The 18917-nt window shown below is 35.9% G+C and overlaps 12 protein-coding genes across 12 annotated transcripts; 7 read left to right on the top strand and 5 right to left on the bottom strand.

The window, feature by feature from the left end:
* Positions 1-87: 87 nt before the first annotated feature.
* C9374_004590 (uncharacterized protein) lies at positions 88-2786 on the bottom strand (the record flags this gene model as incomplete). The annotated part of the gene is made up of 2 exons (XM_044694246.1): positions 88-2481; positions 2580-2786. 2 exons carry the CDS (start codon positions 2784-2786, stop codon positions 88-90), a joined length of 2601 nt encoding a protein of 866 aa, XP_044548932.1.
* Positions 2787-2987: 201 nt separating this feature from the next.
* On the top strand, positions 2988-3650 carry C9374_004589 (uncharacterized protein; the record flags this gene model as incomplete). The annotated part of the gene is made up of 3 exons (XM_044694244.1): positions 2988-3159; positions 3215-3256; positions 3307-3650. The coding sequence occupies 3 exons, from the start codon at positions 2988-2990 to the stop codon at positions 3648-3650; spliced, it is 558 nt and encodes a 185-aa protein (XP_044548931.1).
* Positions 3651-3733: 83 nt separating this feature from the next.
* Positions 3734-5543, top strand: C9374_004588 (uncharacterized protein; the record flags this gene model as incomplete). Its single annotated transcript, XM_044694243.1, has 2 exons — positions 3734-4484; positions 4618-5543. The coding sequence occupies 2 exons, from the start codon at positions 3734-3736 to the stop codon at positions 5541-5543; spliced, it is 1677 nt and encodes a 558-aa protein (XP_044548930.1).
* Positions 5544-5690: 147 nt separating this feature from the next.
* C9374_004587 (uncharacterized protein) lies at positions 5691-6698 on the top strand (the record flags this gene model as incomplete). Its single annotated transcript, XM_044694242.1, has 1 exon — positions 5691-6698. One exon carries the CDS (start codon positions 5691-5693, stop codon positions 6696-6698), a length of 1008 nt encoding a protein of 335 aa, XP_044548929.1.
* Positions 6699-6805: 107 nt separating this feature from the next.
* Positions 6806-7195, top strand: C9374_004586 (uncharacterized protein; the record flags this gene model as incomplete). Its single annotated transcript, XM_044694241.1, has 1 exon — positions 6806-7195. One exon carries the CDS (start codon positions 6806-6808, stop codon positions 7193-7195), a length of 390 nt encoding a protein of 129 aa, XP_044548928.1.
* Positions 7196-7307: 112 nt separating this feature from the next.
* Positions 7308-8612, bottom strand: C9374_004585 (uncharacterized protein; the record flags this gene model as incomplete). Its single annotated transcript, XM_044694240.1, has 1 exon — positions 7308-8612. The coding sequence occupies one exon, from the start codon at positions 8610-8612 to the stop codon at positions 7308-7310; it is 1305 nt and encodes a 434-aa protein (XP_044548927.1).
* A 367-nt stretch (positions 8613-8979) lies between these two features.
* On the top strand, positions 8980-9762 carry C9374_004584 (uncharacterized protein; the record flags this gene model as incomplete). Its single annotated transcript, XM_044694239.1, has 1 exon — positions 8980-9762. The coding sequence occupies one exon, from the start codon at positions 8980-8982 to the stop codon at positions 9760-9762; it is 783 nt and encodes a 260-aa protein (XP_044548926.1).
* Positions 9763-9791: 29 nt separating this feature from the next.
* On the bottom strand, positions 9792-12539 carry C9374_004583 (uncharacterized protein; the record flags this gene model as incomplete). The annotated part of the gene is made up of 1 exon (XM_044694238.1): positions 9792-12539. The coding sequence occupies one exon, from the start codon at positions 12537-12539 to the stop codon at positions 9792-9794; it is 2748 nt and encodes a 915-aa protein (XP_044548925.1).
* Positions 12540-12565: 26 nt separating this feature from the next.
* C9374_004582 (uncharacterized protein) lies at positions 12566-13192 on the bottom strand (the record flags this gene model as incomplete). The annotated part of the gene is made up of 1 exon (XM_044694237.1): positions 12566-13192. One exon carries the CDS (start codon positions 13190-13192, stop codon positions 12566-12568), a length of 627 nt encoding a protein of 208 aa, XP_044548924.1.
* Positions 13193-13299: 107 nt separating this feature from the next.
* C9374_004581 (uncharacterized protein) lies at positions 13300-14207 on the top strand (the record flags this gene model as incomplete). Its single annotated transcript, XM_044694236.1, has 4 exons — positions 13300-13507; positions 13611-13629; positions 13757-13806; positions 13861-14207. 4 exons carry the CDS (start codon positions 13300-13302, stop codon positions 14205-14207), a joined length of 624 nt encoding a protein of 207 aa, XP_044548923.1.
* A 50-nt stretch (positions 14208-14257) lies between these two features.
* Positions 14258-15344, bottom strand: C9374_004580 (uncharacterized protein; the record flags this gene model as incomplete). The annotated part of the gene is made up of 4 exons (XM_044694235.1): positions 14258-14470; positions 14526-14611; positions 14725-15125; positions 15190-15344. The coding sequence occupies 4 exons, from the start codon at positions 15342-15344 to the stop codon at positions 14258-14260; spliced, it is 855 nt and encodes a 284-aa protein (XP_044548922.1).
* A 2870-nt stretch (positions 15345-18214) lies between these two features.
* Positions 18215-18559, top strand: C9374_004579 (uncharacterized protein; the record flags this gene model as incomplete). Its single annotated transcript, XM_044694233.1, has 1 exon — positions 18215-18559. One exon carries the CDS (start codon positions 18215-18217, stop codon positions 18557-18559), a length of 345 nt encoding a protein of 114 aa, XP_044548921.1.
* Between the last annotated feature and the right edge of the window lie 358 nt (positions 18560-18917).

Genomic DNA, 18917 nt, shown 5'->3' with positions numbered 1-18917 from the left:
CACGTGTACTCATTTTCACATAAATACATCCCCAAATAAAAGTGATTATGAATGTATCTATTTTCGAGTTTCCTTGGAATGTTCTGATTATGATGGTATGAGGCACTGGCAATAAACCAACAAGAGTTGTGTTTTTGAGATACACAATAACATCCTCTTCAGTGCATATTCCTGTGAGCAGATCTTTTCAACGTCAGGAGTAAGTGTATCAATAAGAGTTGTGATTGTGTAAAGTGGTAGTTTTGGTCTCCATGATTGTACCCATTCGTGAGTTGGTATGAATGGTTGTTCGGCTCCTTGTTTGCCTTCATGTTTCTTCATAATTGCTGCTTTGATTGGTTCTAAATCGGGATCTTGAGTGAGATCCTTGAATAATTTTCCTCTTCTCAAAATTGAGTAAATGACATGGACATTTCCTTCATATTGATATTGAATAATGTTATTAAAAACTTCAAGTAACAGAGCGACAAATTGGTGGTTCTTTTCACTCGAGTAAAGGAATCTTGGTGATGCAAATGCCTCAAATAAGTTTAGCAACTTTACGCTTGAGAGCATGCTTAGTGACTTTGTGTACGGAGAAATATTTGCAATGATTGTTAGCATGCAATCATACAATCCACGAATAATTCCCTTATCACTGACCATAATCTTGTTGAAGAACAAAATCAGTAAATCAGCAAAATTGCCTTCAAAAACAGGTACATCCAAAGGAGTTGAAATTTTGTATGGATGATTGAGAGCAACTCCGAATTCTCTGTTTCCACTCAATAGCAAAATTGTGAAAGCAGCCAATTGTACAATTGGAAACTTTGTGACTTGTTTGCAGTGAAGTTGAATAATGAAAAGAAGTGGAATGAGTAGCTCAGTGATGTTCAATTCCTTGCATACAAATGTTCTGAAAATTGGAGCTTCTCCAAGGATAAGCCACAAAAGAAGTAAGACTTCCTCATAGAACTCGATCAGTTTTTGTGAGCTAGGTAGATAGGTGTTATGTGAGTCAACAACGTTTCTAAGAAGTAATGTCATCTTACTGTATAGGTGAGTCATGTCCAATGTGTGTCTAAATTGCTGGAAAAATGTGTGATAAACGTTAGCATATCCCTTTGGTTTGTGTTGTAACAACACAGACAAGACATGCAATGATGTTTCAATATACTGAGTATAGTGGTCAGTGAAAAGTTGAGAAGAATATGGAAGTGATCCTCTTGGATCATATGCAGTAACAAAGTTCAACAGAGAGTACACCAAGTTATGAACATGTGGCATTCTATCAGAGACAGCTAATGATAGGAACTTGTTGTCATATTCGCTACATGTCTCGGCATCACGATATAGAACGCTTGAGAAGCATGTCAATAGGCATCTCAAAATATCGTTTCTGTTTTCCATTTGCTCCCAAGATGCTGAACGAAGGCCTTTAGTAAGGGGAACACCCATACCAACTTGCCATAAAACGTTTTCATCCAAGGAATCTGATTTCAATGAAATATAATTATCTTCATTGAATTGACCTAAAGGAACTGTGAAATCAGGAAGGAATAAGCATCTCATTAACGTTTGCAACATTACTTCAGCAAGAGAAGAAGTCAAATTCATGTCAGCAATTTTCAAAATTGGTAAAGGTTTTTTCTCATCGGATACAGAAGCTTCATTGTTTGTTGTCTCTGCAGAGACAGCTTGAGTCTGTTCAACTGGCTGTTCTTCTATCTTCTCCTCTTGCTCTACTATTTGTTGAGGTTCTTGTTGAGAAATTGTTGATTGCTCATCACCAACAGTTGCAGGAGATTCTGACAATGTTACTTCAGTAGAAGCATCCTCATTAGTCTCTGATTGTTCTTCAGCATTCGATTCAGCAACTGTTGAGGATACAGAGGTTTCTACAGTCTTTTCTTCTTCTTTGACTCCTTTCTTTTTCTTATTCTTTTTCTTCTTCTTTTTACCTGAGCTTGATTCAGCAACAGGCTTTGGAGTTTCTTTAGGTTCCTCAACTTTGGGAGCTTCCTTTACTGGCTCCACTGGAGGTTCATCCTTTTTGGCAGGTTCAGAGGGAGTATTTGAATTATTATTTTCTAATTTTTCTTCCACCTTTTGTTTTAGTTGATCAATTTCTTGTTTGACTTGTTCAATTTGTTCGGAAGAAACAGATGTTGATTGTTGCGTTTGTGTTTCAGTTTTTTGATCCGATGCTGTTGTTGTTGTTGCAGGCTCTTCGGTGGATGAAGCTTGTTCAGTGTTATTGGTGGATGTTTCTTCTTGTTCAATCACTTGTTGGTTGCTGCTTGTTGCTCCACCAACAACAGATAACAAATTGGCTGAACCTGGTAACACATTATTGAAGAATAGATCACTCACAAAACCATCATCATCATGCTCAAAAACAAAAGGTAAAATTCTGGTGAGGAGATGAAGCGAGTTTTTGGCACTAGTGCTTTCAGAGAAGAAGTTTTTGGGTTGAGAAAAGAGGAAGAGTTGTTCAATACACTAATCACGATATTAAATCATCAAATTATATCATTGAATAAATGAAGGCCCGAAATGTAAATCATTAAGTGAATTTTAAATTGATTTCCAAAGCTTACCTTATAAATGATCGTTCCAAGATTTGCTGGCTGTACCTTTCTTAACGAGCGAATATCGTCCGGAGAAATCACTGTGAAAATATCATCAATGGAAAGAGGCTGAATGAACAACATCTTCCAAAAATTGTGGTCATTATGTTTTATATAATTTTCTCCCAGCTTGGAAAACATGGTCTTGAATTGAAGTTTAGAATCAGAAGAGCCCATTTTGTTTGATGTTGCTTTTTCCTTTGAATATTTTTTTTCGAATGCTGATGATGTCACTTGCTCCTCGATTCCAATTCAAAAAATGACTTCGAAACCATTCTCTTTCCGAACACAACTTTCAAACTCCACTCCTTCCGAAAACAAAACACTAACAAAAACAGCACCCTAATTCAATTAAAAGAGATATTTCATAAAGAGTTTATGGAAAAAGTAAAGGATTGGAACAACATTCATGATAAATCATGTGAGCATTTCTCGGAATACATACAACTTGTTCAATTGTTAAATCAACAAACTCCGAGCGCAATCATTGAATTTGAACAAGCATTCTCTAGTAACAGCACCTTGATGGACCTGTCATTGACACGGAAATGTAAGTTGATGCAATTTAAAAACTATTACTCTAAATGAATTTAAAACTTTTATAGTGAAACAAACCCATGAAAATCTACTGAACTCTATTCAAGATTGTACGTTATGAAATTGCATGTTATCAACTTCCCTCATGATTTTTATTCAGTTTTTAGTGTAGTTACAAATTTAAAAGAAATTGTTTCGAGAATGAAACTGACAATGATCCACTCTAAAGAACATGACAGAGGAGCACTTCTAATGAAAGGACCTTATCACATGTTGAATAATGCAATCGATTACATTAGATACGCGGAAGATTACATTTCCATGTTTGAAAATGAATTGGATTTTAAAAGTATAACATTTCAAAGCATGCATGAGATGGAATCGCAATATGTCCTCAATACCTATCTCATTGCTTGGAAAAAACAATCCTTCATTGATGAAAAAAAACTACGATATTTAGAAATGGAATTAGCCATGCATAGCAAGGCTATTACAAATCTGTGATAGATTTTTCAGCTTCCAATATGAGTTTCTAGCTTCGCACACGACCAAATTTATTAATAATAAAATTCAACTGATTAATAAAAATGAGCACGCCACCAAACACACGGGAGCATGATGGATTTGTTGTGATTGGACAAGAAATAATGCACGAAATGAAACAACATGATGATGATCCAACAAGTACTACAACACAAGTCATCAATGATAATAATGTAATTATGGATAAAGAAATGAATATTATTGGTTCCAATGATTCAAAACAGCAACCATCATCATCCAAAGAGGAACCTCCTTCACCCACAGAGCCACCCTTTATTGACACGATCATAGACCGAGATAATGTCACTGTTGCAGCTGTTGCATTGCGAAATAATATGGATATTGATGAATTCCTTTATGCAAATCCTCATTACTCACTTTTAGATATTATTGACAAGGGAACAAGGGTTAAGATTAAAAATCCAAAACATTTCGAACAAAAACAAAGAAGAGATGCAAGAATGAGAGAAATTTGGAGAAAGCAAGAGGAGGAAGAGCGATTAAAGGAATTGAAAGCAGCTGCTGAAAAAAACTCTCCCGAAGCAACATCAAGTCAACATAATTCTGAAACAGTCCACAAACATCATCATTTAAATCCAAAACGGTTGTCACAATCGGCAATTCATATTGCTGGAGATGTGGTTGACTCTGTTGGGCATACTGTTGGATCGGTAGCAAGTGGCGTCGGAACAGTTACAAAGACCTCCACGAGCATGGTTGGATCAGTGGCTTCAAGTGTTGGAAATACAGCTTTAAATATTGCAGGTGGTGTTGGAAGTGTAGCTACTTCTGTAGGTAAATCAGTGGGAAGTACAGCAATGAGTTTGCAGGTGGAGTTTGGGGATGGGGATCTTCCATGATGGGATTTACATCGCGATCACGATCCGGTTCATCTGCAAATCTCATCTTGATGGTGATACTCCTCCAGTTGGTGGAGAAATAACATCACCAGAGCTATCAACGGGTACCACACGAAGAAGAGCCAATTCCGAGGTTGGAGATTACATTTCCATGATTCCCTTTACGGGTGATTTTATTTTTCAAGGACGAGTTCCCACTCCAACAACATCTCCAAGCACTTCTCCAAAAGTCGCTCATCATATTCCAACTCCATCAGAAGAATTTGTTCCACCATCATTGCATCATCATGTTTCCAACATTGACTTGAAAATTCAATATAGAACTCCTGAAATTATTGGAGCTACACAACCAGTAATTTTGAAAGAATCACAAATAAGAGAACTTTCTCTTTCTTTACCAGTCCGATTTAGAAACAAAAATTTCGTGTTGCTTTACTCCACACAAGAACATGGAATTAGTTTACAAACATTGTATAGAAAAATTGAACAACAAGAACCAATTATTTTAGTTGTTGAAACTACGAAAGCAGAGATTTTTGGAGCCTTTTTAACAGAACAAGTTGAAATGACCAAGAGGGAACGATATTATGGAGATGGGCAATCATTTGTTTTTAAATTTGAACAGCATCATGGTTCGAATGAGAGTTCAGAGCTACAGTCTCCTCATCCTGAAGACGATGAATATGTTCTCGTTCATAACTCACATCCCAAACACAAAGAAAAACAAACCATACGTGTATATAATTGGACAAGAAAGAATGATTATTTTCAACTGACAAGTGCAAGACAATTTTCAGTCGGTGGTGGAGGTCAAGGGTTTGCCCTTACCTTTGATCCTGACCTGAAATATGGATCGAGCTATTCCAGTGAAACCTTTGGAAATGATATACTGACGAGCCACACTGATTTTGAAATTTATAGGGTTGAAGTATTTACTATTGAATCACTTCTCTCTCCAACTCCATCAAAGACAAAATCTTCCCTTAAACTGTAAATAACATTAAATGAATTAAATAATAATGAATTATAAAAGAATGAGTATAACGAATGCGTACGCAACAACAATAGAAATGTGCTGGTTGGATAAGAATCATTCTTCAAAAAACGGAGTCCAGAGCGAACAAAAGTGAGATCAAAAAAAATGCAGCAACAAGCACCAACAGAATCATCATCCGTTCCCGAAAACGCCAACGAACACTGCCCAGGTGTTCAGAGCACGACAGCAGGGAAAACATCGGCTTGTGCTGGATGTCCGAATCAATCCTTATGTTCAAGCGGAGCTATGAAAAACAATGTTAATCAAACAGCAATTGAAACGGAGCAGATTAAAGAGGCTATGAAATCGATCAAGAGAAAGTTTTTAGTGTTATCAGGAAAAGGAGGAGTTGGAAAAAGTACAATATCGAGTCAATTAGCGCTCACGCTTGCTCTTACATTTCAAAATGATCAAGAATCAATTCCTCAAGTTGGTGTTCTTGATGTTGACTTGTGTGGTCCTTCCATTCCGACCATGTTCGGATTAGAAGGATATCAATTACACCAAAGTAACCTTGGTTGGATTCCAGCATATTACGAAGATAACTTAGCAGTTGTGAGCATTGGATTCATGTTACCGAAAAAAGATGACGCAGTTATTTGGAGAGGGCCAAAGAAGAATGGCTTGATTAAACAATTTTTGAGAGATGTTTATTGGGGTGATTATTTGGATTATTTGATCATTGATACACCTCCTGGAACAAGTGATGAACACATTACAATTGTTCAATATTTGAAGAATGTTGATATAGATGGAGCAATTGTTGTCACCACACCGCAAGACGTGAGCTGCAACGATGTTAGAAGAGAAATTAACTTTTGTAAAAAGGTTAATATTCCGATTATTGGTATTATTGAAAACATGAGCGGATTTGTCTGTCCTCATTGTTCAAACAAGACCATGATCTTTAAACCTACAAGTGGAGGAGGAGAGCAATTGGCAAAAGATTACAACATTCCTTTTTTAGGAAGCATTCCTTTGGATCCTGTAGTAATGCAGGCATGTGAAACAGGAAAAAGTATCGTTCGAGATCATCCTGAGTCTCCTGCTTCACAAGCCATGAAAGAAATTGTTCAAAAGATTGTAGATCACAAAAGTTCCGTACATTATTAAAGAATTGTAATATGACGACCATGTTCGATTGATTCGAGTTGATTAATTATCTTATTATTGTTTAAAACTAAACCACCGTCCCAAATCCAAAATAAGCGCCAAAAAAAATGCAAAGACCTCCTTCGGGCTCACATCAAACAGATCATGTTGCTTCGGGATCATCAGAGAATTCAGTTTCCAACGAAGAGAATTTAATTTACGAAAAACTAAAAAATAGTGGAGAATTGGATCGATTAAAGGAATTATTGAAGACCAGATTAATCCAAAATGGATGGAATGATATTGTTTCTTTGGCTTTCCGAGAAAGTATGGAGGATCGAGAGCTGGCAGAATTATCAGTACCAAGCATTGTCCATGATTTACTTCCTATTGCTCGGTCTAAAATACCTGAAAATGTAAAATACGAAGTGGTGCAACAAATTCAACTTTTTCTAGAAAAAGATCAAGACTTTTCAGAATTATACAACGCACCATTACCAACTACTCCTAAAAAGTAACACACAAAGAAATGTGCTCCATACTATTTGTAAATTTAATAATTGGTCCTGAGCGCATTGTGTGTGAGTTGAACGAAATCTTTAGGGTTATCCCAGATGTATTTGCTAGATCCTAATTTAACCTGTCAAAAGAAACAACCTCAATATCACGGAATCCAACACAGGCTGCTAATCTTTTTAAATAAACCTTTTCCTGATCCTCAACCTCAAACAACATGAAACTATTGGTGAGATAAACATTCTCAATGTTGTTGTTTGATTCAGAAAGTGAATATTGTCTGAGCACATAGGTTGGTAACAAAAACGCCCAAATATATTCTTCTTCTTTTACCTTCAAATCTTTAGAGTTCTCGAGAAACAATGGATCACAACCTACTGCTCTTGGATTGGTGACGACCATGATTTGAGAAGAGTCAGTCTTGGTGTTTTTCAACATGAGAGCATAACCATTTCCGCCTCTATTGGGAATTACTCTCTCAATTTCCCATTCATTTCCAACACATTGTTGAACAACTGAAGTTAAATCCTCAACTCTGAAATAGCAGTCCACATGGTTCACCCAAAGATGTCGACCGTTACTAAGCATGACCACAGCAGAAATGGAATCGCAATAGAGTTTTTCTATTGTGACTCCTACACCATAATGTTTAGCCTCCAACAATATTCCATCGATATAACCACCTCCATATCGCCTATGAGGAATGCCGTATGGCCCCTTGTAGATCAGTTTATCATTATTTGAGGTTCTAGCGAGAGGATACATTCCACTCTCAACGTAAAACAAGGTCTCAACTTGTTCTAATTTCTCAGTAGGACTTGAAGTCAATTTGCTCATCTCAATAAGAGTGTCCAAGTTTTTGATTTTCCCACTTAATGAATCAATCGTGGCCACATAAAACTGTTGTGCCTTTGTTTTAATGACCAAGGAATGAATGGCACATGAATAATAATCAATTTGACCATGTTCGAATGAAAGAGGTCTTACGTCATAGCGCTGTGAAGTGGTATTTTGATAACAAATATAAAGATTATGAGATTGACCTTTCAAAACCACAAAATCATCTCCAACCTGAATATCATCCACAGGTTCTTCAATATAACCATCTTCACTCAATTCCACAATATAATGAACTGACTTGTTTTCTAACAATTTGATCATGATCAATGTTTGACTTGGAAAATATTCATCTCCATCTGTAGCCAACATCACAATAGTATCTTTAAATACTTGATATTTCTGTAGAATGTTATTCTTTGAAATTTGTTTCGTTCCAAGTTTAATAAATTCATTCTCTAATAGAGGAAGTAAATCACATTGGATTCTTGTGGATTTAAATTTTGGTGGTGATTGATCCTTGTACAATTTGCAAAGATTGTGAAAATGATTCTTTTGACCAAAGTAAAGAAGACGAGGCATGATTTGGAAGAGATTTTTTTGTTGTGAACTCGAGTTAGCGTGGAGTGTGTTTCAATGTTGAACATTTTAGTAGTATTTTCTGATCAAGATTCCAGTTGAGTAAAATTGATGAACACGTGTAGTACGGATGATGTAACATGGCAACTTTAAAAATGCACCTAAAGCTTCGGAAGTGACCATTCCGAGCGTTATAGAAATTCATTTTTTGTTCTTCTTAATCTCTTCATCAACAATATGCATCTTTGATGGAATATCCTGTAATTTCGTGATTTTTTGCTGTTCTTTGACAGTTCCCTCCAAAAATCGTAAACGTTACAGTTTAACTTATTAAAAAAAATTCGATCGTGTTATTTATTGACCTCACACAATGCCTTTGGAAGCTGGATGGTTTTACGATCACTACTTTGAGAAGAAGGACTCGACATTTAAACAAACTAAATCGGACGAGAAAGGGCATCAAGACCAATTGCCCTTCATATCCGATAAAGAACTCCTGGAGAAAGAGGAACGAAGAAGGAGGTACACCAAGGGAAAATACGAAATTTTGAAAGCAGATGCAGAAGTGGCTCTACAACTTCAAGAAGATTTGCTTTTTCAGTTCTATGAGGAAGACATGAGGATGAATTATATTCAATCCCGAAGAGAAGAAATTAGGGCAAAACTGAAAGAGCGACAAGATAAAAGAGAGCGCCTGGAGCGATCATTGATGATCGACATCCCTAATCATGCTCAAAGAGAGAGGCTGAACAAGCTAAAAGATCGAGAACATTTAACTAATTCTTTAAACGTATTTTCAAATATTGACAGCAAGGAATTCAGTCCTGGAGCCTCTAAACGAAGTACTTTGAATCCTACATACGATGAGACATATTTAACATACATTACAAACAACAAGGAGCAATTACTTGCCCAACATCTTCACCGTGATAGAGATAGGCAATTTCATTCTTTGCAGAAATCAATAAGAATGACACTGGAAGAAGATGTTGGAACTCCTTTCATCAAGAGCAAGAAACAGAAAGAGAAAACAAGACAAAAGATGCAAGAAATGAAAGACAAACAAAAACTTGGGCTCATTGCGCCTCAGCATGAGGTGACAGAGGCATTATCTTTGATGGACAGATTTGAGGAAGGATATTATTCTGACTAAGACGATGATGTTTACTCCATGTCTCTAGTTCAATGAAATGATTTGTTAGAAATGTCGGAGGTAGCATCTCGTTCACCAGACTCCACAAACTCATAAGATTGCAGCAGTTTCTCGTCAGATTCAGATTCATCATGTTTGCTTTCGAGTGTTTGAATTGCCTTTTCAATTTCCTTAAACCATTCCATACACTCTTCCTTACTCTCGCATATGAAACTAAGTGGAATTCGTTTTGAAAGCGTATTAATGACCAATGTAAATTCTCTCTCTTCTTTTTCATCGTCCTTGCTAGTTTCTGTGTTAATTTCATTAAAGTTCGAATGACTTGAGTCAATGATGGGGCTTGAATCTCTACCAGGAGAAGTGAGAGAATCAGTTTCTTGTGGCAATGGTTCTTCTCCCAACACTACAGAGGCTCCTTTTAAGGGGTAGATGTTGAAGCGTGAGACTAGTTTTTGAACAAAGTTTGTCTCCTTGATGATTATAATGTCACTCATCAAATAAACCTGTACATATAATTCGGTGAATCTTAGCTCTAATAATTCTTCAAAGGATTTGCTTTTCACAGCATCCCAATTCTGTAAAACCTGACCTCTAATTTCTGAAATAGTTCCCTTATTATATAGTCTATTCATTACATCTTTCTTAAAGTTGTTGATTCCCTTATTTTGACCTAAAATAAGTCTTCCTTCTTTTAAGAAAAATCTTCCTGGTTTTAGAAGAGATTCGTGCATCTTCAACTTTTTTTCAATCTCCAACAGTTTGTACTTGTTATTAATTCTATAGAAATATTCGTCTTGTTCTTGAAGAATGTGTCTCATTTCTCGCACCAGTAATCGCAAATTCTTAAAGTCAGAATGTGATTCAGGAGTATATCTTAGTATCTTTTGTAAATATTTCACATAGCTGTAAAGTCTAGTCACGGGAAGCAACAAAAACGAGTCATAAAGATGACCTCCACATATGGGAAGTCTTTTTCTTGCTTTGAGATACTTATCAAAATCATCATTATTTTTCCTGATCTTGTTCAGTACCGCTGCTGCATTTTCATATAATGTAGGATATTTGATATATAATTCTCTAAATTCATCTAAGCGTGATGAAAATACTTTTGAAATTTCAATAGTGTCCTCAGTTTTGATGGTCCTAGATTGAGTAAGTGGAAGCATTTTGCTCTTTAAATCTACAAAAAGTTCTCTCGCATGTCGAATGATTCTAAGGACTATTGGATGTAAAATATATTCCTTCTCATTCTGACCAATATTGAACTCGGACCACTTTTCCAGTAATGGAGTATAGAGAATATCGTTTAACACATTCAAGTGTGTAATGTATTCGCTTTCAGAGTTTAAGAACTGCAACAGCAACACCTGACGTTTAGGGATGTATAATTGATACTGTTCATTGATTTTCTTACTCTCTGGACTATCTTCCTCTCCAAATGATTCTGTAATACCTCCTCCAAAGAGGTAGCTTGATACTTTCACAGATCTTCTTCTATTTCTAGGCTTGATTCTAAGATCTTCTTCAATATTAAGTTTTGAGAGGATGAGAGATGTGGTATAATAGAATAAATCATTTTCGTTATACTTGAAATATTTTAACTTTTTCAATTGTCGAATATCATCTGGAATTTCTCTAAGCTCATTGTATGAAATATTGAGATCAGTTAGAGTATTCTTCAATAATGAAACATCGTTTGGCAATAATAATAGCGAGTTATTACTGAAATCTAAGGTTATAATATTTGGAAGTTTTAAAATAGCACTTGGTATATACTCGAACGCATTGTAACTTAAATCTAATTCTCTGAGTTTTTTCATTTCACAAAAGTTCTCTGGTAATTCGTATAAATAGTTGTTAGGAAGGAATAGATAGGTAAGGGACTTTAAAGTAGTTGCAAACCACGTTGGTATTGATGAAATATAATTATTAGAAAGATCCAACAATGTGATATTTCCTCCATCCACCAATGATTGAATTGGAACTTGAGATAGTATGGAATATCTAAAGTAAACAGCTTGAGTTTTCGCACTAATTTGAGCAGGATTATAACTTTGTCGAAACAAGTCATCCTTATCAATGATGCTATCAAAGATCTGCTTCAAATTTTTGTGTACAGCAATGGGTTGATCCAGTGATTGAGATTCAAAAGTGAGTTGTCTAAAATCATATTCTCCTGAAGTCTCTCGCTTTTTTTCTTGTTTGCGTAAAGATTCGTCCTCAACTGGTTCAGTGAGCGTTTCATCTTTCCTGGTCATTACATCATATTCTGTCTTGTCCTCGTCGGAGGAATAATTAATGCTGTCCGTGGTTGTTGTATTATCAAAGTCTTCTGCGTCTGTTGTTTTCAAATTTCCATAACTTATTGAAATTCGTTTCCAATTATTCTTCAAAAGCTTTTCATCTTCTTGTTCATGATCCTTTTTATCAAGGTTGATGATAGTTTGAGGCTCTTGCGGAGTCTTTTCAATAGTAGCAGTAGGCTCTACTTTGTCCTGCATCTTTTCATTGTATAATTTTCGTAGTTCCTTACTATCAGCCATTTCATATTTTGATTTGTCTGCATACTTCCGTTGTCTTCTCAATTCCTTTTTGGATTTTTCTTTTGATTTGGCTTTTTCAAGGGCTCTAGGAACGGTAGAAGTATGAAGAGTATTAACAAATTCATACGCATTGGGTACTCGATAATGATCGTCATCGGTCTGGTTCGTTGAATCGGTGGTGTCAAAATCTTTTCGTATTGAACGATAGGTTCGTCCAAAAGGTCCACCTCTCATTTCTAACGTCTCGAAATCTCTTTCATCTATCTGAGTGGAAATGTCAATTCGTACCATTTTTCCTCAGGTGATACTTTTGGTTGGTGTAATCGGTTTGGCTTTTCTTCTGAAGGTTGTAATTCCTGAGTCGTGGTGTGTTTGGATTCCATTTGGTTGAATAATTGAGAGGCATGAGAGGATACTTGTTTAAAGGCCTTTTCTTCACATTCTTGTTGATATGCCTTTTCTAATGTGTCTTTTAAATTGAGCAATGCATCAACACTTGTCCTGAATGTGATCAAAATAGATTGAAATGCATATTGTAATGGCTTCAACAGAGAAGGAAACAATATCAGTAATATTGTCATCATTAACAGTAATATAATGATATCGGAAATAATTCTTGCAAAAAAGGATAAAATCATGTACAAATAACTAGCATTATTTACAGCAACGGAGGACGGGATGTGGTGGCCTGATAAATTCGTTTGTATTATTTCTCGAATTACTTGATTTGTAATATTGACAAGAACTTCGGATGTAATATTCGGACTTGATGAACTCAATCCGTTGGTGAGGTTTTTGTTGATAACAGTATCATTAGTCATCAGTGAGGTTGAACTTTGATCATCATCGCTAAAACTTTGGGCAGATGGGACGACTGGTGCTTGCATTTTTTGTAATGATTGGTAATTTTTAAAAATAAAAATACATTACTTGTAGCATAAGAATGAGTGCAGCATCATCATCGGCACGAATTTTGATCAATCAGCTGAAGAAAATGCAGAAAGAGCCTGTTGAAGGTTTTACTGTAGAATTGATAGACGAAAGCGATGTTTATAAATGGAGATATTATATCAAAGGCCCTAGCGATACTCCCTATGAAAACGGAATTTATCAAGGAACAATTGACTTCCCAGAAGATTATCCATTTTCCCCACCAACATTAATGTTTACAAGCGAATTCTGGCATCCTAATGTCTATACAGGTACGTGTTTACAACTACTAGTTTTATAATTTGATCATTGATGTGCCATTGTCATTAATAATACTTGATGTTTACGAACATTTTGTACGATCATATACTGTAGACGGAAAAGTTTGCATCAGGTTTGTATAATAGAAATTATGATGAATAGATATCTAAAATTCCGAATCATTGAATTATTTACTAATAATTTTGACAAAATCTATGAAATTCAACCATTTGTTTTATAAATTACAAACACGCAATCAGTATTTTGCACCCTCCTGGAGAAGATGAGATGAGTGGAGAACGTCCTGAGGGTATGTATTTGTGGAATTGTTTTTTTAAACTTATATTGTTTTTGTTTTATTAAGAACGTTGGAATCCAACACAAACTCCAGAAACGATTTTACTCAGTGTCATTTCTATGCTGTCTGATCCAAATTTTTCATCACCTGCTAACGTTGATGCCTCTGTCGAATGGAGAAAGGATAAGAAAAAGTTTTTATCAAGGTGTAAAACATTAGCCGAAAAAGCAAATCAAGATCTTCCTCCTGGATTTACAATGCCAGAACCATTTAAATACAAGCCAGAGCCATCTACTCCTTTGCATGTAGATGATGAAGATTTTGAATTTGAGATTGATGAGGACGACGATATTGATTTGGATGAGGATGTTGGAGATTTAGATGACGAGCTTATTGCGGAAGATGAGGAATAATATTGAGCTGACCGTGTGTACAATTATTTTAGCTTTGTTCATGAACAAATTTATTTTTTCAAATGTATCTCATACAAATCATGTCTCTTGTTGTGCAATGATGGTATTTGATTTCGTACTGTGTGAACTTTGGACAGATCAATTTCTGTCACGCTCACACTTTCTTTTTCGTCATGTTGTTGAATCACCTCTCCTAATGGGTCAACAATTAATGAATTTCCATATGCAACATAACTCGCTGTTTCATCTCTCGCAGGTGAGCACTGTTGTCGATTTGTGAGAAAATGTGATTGTTCTTCTTTCATTATTATCACTTACCAACACTGTGAAGAGTTGATTATCTACGGCTCTTCCTCTTGCTAGCAGTTGCCAATGTAAAGGGCCGGTAGTCATATTGAAAGCACCTATTATCGTTCAAAATGAATATGTTATGCATGACATCATGTAAGTGTCATTGGAATTAACGTAGAGAAAGACAATAGACCATATGATCATGTGAGAAAGACAATAGACCTACCTGGGTATATCAATACATTGCATTGATGTTGACTTTGATAAATTGATGCCAACTCAGGAAATCTGATATCAAAACATATTCCAATTCCAATCGTTGCACTCTTTTCTGGTATTTGAAATGAAAACAGTTCTGAGCCAGGTGACAATATCTCGGATTCCTTGAACTTTATGGTGGGAGTGTCAATCTCAAATAAGTGAATTTTATCATATCGTCCAATTCTCTCTCCTTCCTTGTTAAATACGAAACATGAATTAAAGTATTTGTCATTCTTTCCGATGGTAGGAATGGAGCCTGAGACAAGATACACTCCATGATCTTTGGCTGCTTGTGCCATTTGATTTAGTGTGTCAGAACGATTTGGATCCTCTGCATATTGTTTAAAGTATTGGGTGCCATAAGGACTGTTTTCAATGTTCAATCCGAATCATTGGCAATCCGATCAACATATTATTTTGTAATAATTACCTATTAAAACATTCTGGTAACACTACTAATTCAGCACCCATATCTTTTGCTTGTCTGATCTTTTCAATTGCATTTTTAATATTTCTCGTCTTATCCGAGGTAACAAAAAGCTGGCATAGCCCAATTCGAAGTTTGTTTCCCAGTACGCTTGTCATTTTTTTTGAACACGAAACTTGAAGCTAGATGAGCAGTCAGAATCAACATGTTTATGTTTACTGTAGACAAGCCTTAACACTCACACACACAACCCAGGTACAGTAGGCTTGTCCTGTGAACGTTTAAACTTGCATTGTTTATTTTGTTCATGTTTAAACAAGTTTGAACAAGTTTTAAATTGTTTGAACTTGTTTATAAAGTTTGCCACTAACACTTCTGGTGGCGTAGTAATGATGACACGTCATTTTGCTCTGAGTTTTTGTGTTCATCAATACCACTCTCAATTGTTTCATTCACAGCCTTTCATTACCTCACTAAACCCTAAAGTCTAAAAACTATTCATATCAATAATTTTCAAGAATGCGATTAATTGTTGACATTGAAACTCAGGTCAGTGATGTCAAAGATTATTTGACTGCTGTTAGGAATATTGAAATACGAATTTGGGTACTATTTACCTTGGTCCGAGAAATTAGTTGTGTGTTTGGATAGGAAGTTTCTTCTGCCCCTCATTATACCAGAGACCTTGTTACACGATTATGAAATAGATACCAAACAGGATGGTTTATAATTTCGATGCAAAATGAAAAAGGTGACAAATAGGAAGAAATTTCAATTCTTTAGAAATTAATTTTCGTTGAGGGCCCTTTCAAACCTGCAGCCGCAGCAAACAGCCGAAAAGGACGGCTGCCAGCTCCTGCTGACTTCCCAAACTTTGTGGAAATCCAGAATCCTCCAGAATCCGGATGTTTGTGGATTTTGGTGGTTGTTTTTGGCTTGAAAACGAGAAAAATTGTTAAAAATAAAAATGCAAAACAACAACAATTCCGGACAAGCCTTGGCATGTTATCCTTGAACGAAATGAATTCAAATGTGGAGCTAGACAACCAATCCACATCAACTTACACCCACGAAACGAATTCTGATCTTCATCTTCTCTATGACTATCTTACCGATATAAAATTCACACCATCAGACATCAATTCAGTAATTCGTATTTTTGAAGAAAATGCTATCAGAAGCATTGCTTGTTCTAACTTTTATTTGATGATGAAGAGATCATGTCATTTGCACTTCCAAAATCCATCATCAAAGCAGTGATTTCTTTCCGAATGCAACCCGAAAATGATAATCCAAACCAAAGATTTCACGTAAAAACAAGATTATGACTGAAGATGATGTCAAACAAATGTTCATAACAAAGAGCTTTGTGGAATCGCTCGCATCTTCCTCAAAGAAAAAGAGCATGTCGCACTTTTGCCATGCTTTCAGATACTGAATATGAATCCAACCATTCATACTATATTGTTTAATTTGAATATACCTGGTATTGAAGTTTTACTTACAAAAGAATTCAAATTGAAACAATATTCGAATAATGACATTGTGGAATTCGATAAATTGGAGCAGCAATGGAACAGAACACATCAACCACACAACATGCTGCAAAATTTCAAAAACAAACAATCCAATACACATATCACCATTGGAGGAATTACCTATCAAAAACAACAATTGATACGTCAAGTAACATTTAGTCACAAAACTTCTTGTGATGTTTCGAGATATAGAAGGTTCGATAAGAGAAGTCTGATTTGCTTCTGGTTTTTCAATTTGTTCTTGAGAAGTCAGTTGAGAATAGAGTTGCCATGAGAGGGAGTTTGATTGTTGTGAGATAGTGTTAGGTTGTCTGGATGGGAAGAAGAAGATTATTTATATTCTATCAAATGGGAATACTGAAGAGATACTAAAATGGGAGAGCTCAATACTTTTAGATTTTTCATGAAAACTTTTGTTGTGAATGAATCAGATTGCAGATTGATGGACGTTTTTAAAGATTTTACACAATATTATGAGGAATTTACTTCGTTTCCAAGAACCGTCATTGTGGAGAACGGTTTTTTAGTAAGCAAAATAAACTGATCACCTAATCAAAATCCTACCTCAGCCGCAAAAATCCTGTTTCAACCGGATGCCAAAGGATTCTGTTGATTGCATCTGAAAATAATTTCGGCAGCGAGGACTATCCTGGCTGAATGGCTGTTTGCTGCGGCTGCAGGTTTGAAAGGGCCCTCTTTTCGTTTGAACGTTTAAACGTTTGAACTAGTTTGAACATGTTTATGTTGTTTATTTTTGTTTAAACATGTTTATTGTTCACAGTTTAACCAAGTTTGAACGTTTACAGGACAAGCCTAGTGTTACATGGTTCGCTTCGATGGATCAAATTGAGTGTTGAAGGATGTGGTATTCACGTTGCACCTGTGAAGTGAATTTCGGAATCTATTTTTATGTCTGAATTTGATTCTCGCTAAAAATTATTGCCTTGTTTATGCGAGCACACCACAACAAATTTGAAGACAACAAAAAACATCAACACACCGGAATTGGCTGAAAGGCAGTGGTGAGATTGTGGCACTCAAACAACTCCTCCTCAATAATCCCAACAACAACTCATTAGATTCTGTTTCGCTCCGTATTGTTTGGATTTTGTTGCTCCCCAGCCATCTTCTTCATTCCTCTCTCTCCAATATTATCATCTTCATCATCAGCAAGACACTACTACTCCTCAGGAGGTGTTTTTGGTCCTATTTAATCAAGATTCACTCACTCTGCTACAACTACTTGTACTCTCTCCTATTATTCATTCATCAAATCACACACATTCTATTCCTCATCATCTCTACTTTCTTTGTCACTTGGCCATATACATTACATTGACCACATTTATCCATTGACAAATTAATTCAACTTGACACTCTCTTTGTTGCAACCACAACAACAACAACAACAATTCGTTAATTACTATTACACTACCATCACTAAACGTGATAATTTTGTTGACTCGCAGTCCTTCTTGAATCCAATGATCATGGCACTTCATCATTCCAATGTAGAATCATCCTCTTCTACTTGTTTACTTTTGAAATTTACTTTAAACCCATCCAAAAAGGATGAATATTCATTGACTCATCCTAACATTGAAATGAAACAACCATCCACACACTCCACAACTACAACAACAACTACTCGCAACAAGGCCAAAAAGAGAACTCTCGATTCAACCATTGTGGGATCTTGTCAGAAATTATTTCACAAGAATGTCATGAGAAGATCTTCCAAAGATGAAGACCATAATAATAACCATCTAAATACCGTCATGACTAACAATGTTGTGTCTACAGGCTCCTCTTGTTCGAAATTATCACTTCCTTGACTCTCATCGATGATGATATTTATTCTCCGGTATTGCCATCACCTCCTCCTCCCAGCACTTCAACCTCTTTGAATGATAGGACTCGTAATGATGTCAATAATGAACAACAACAACAACATCACCACATCATTGATTTAACACCATGTTATTCACCATCATCATCATCCAATGATTACTACCCTTCTTCAACTTCTGCAAGTAGCATGAACTCTAATTACTCCCTCAACACCACCACTACCACCACCACGACTCCTAATGATATCCATTCTTCACCTGAATCCACTTGTTATTCATCACACCATCATGCATCTCAACACTATTCTGAAGATTTCTTAAGTGATACATTCAATAGTTGGAT

Source organism: Naegleria lovaniensis (assembly GCF_003324165.1).
Source record: "Naegleria lovaniensis strain ATCC 30569 chromosome Unknown tig021, whole genome shotgun sequence".
NCBI lineage: Eukaryota > Heterolobosea > Eutetramitea > Acrasida > Naegleriidae > Naegleria > Naegleria lovaniensis.
The sequence above is the reverse complement of the archived record's forward strand: the minus strand, read 5'-3'. Positions and strand labels throughout refer to the sequence as shown.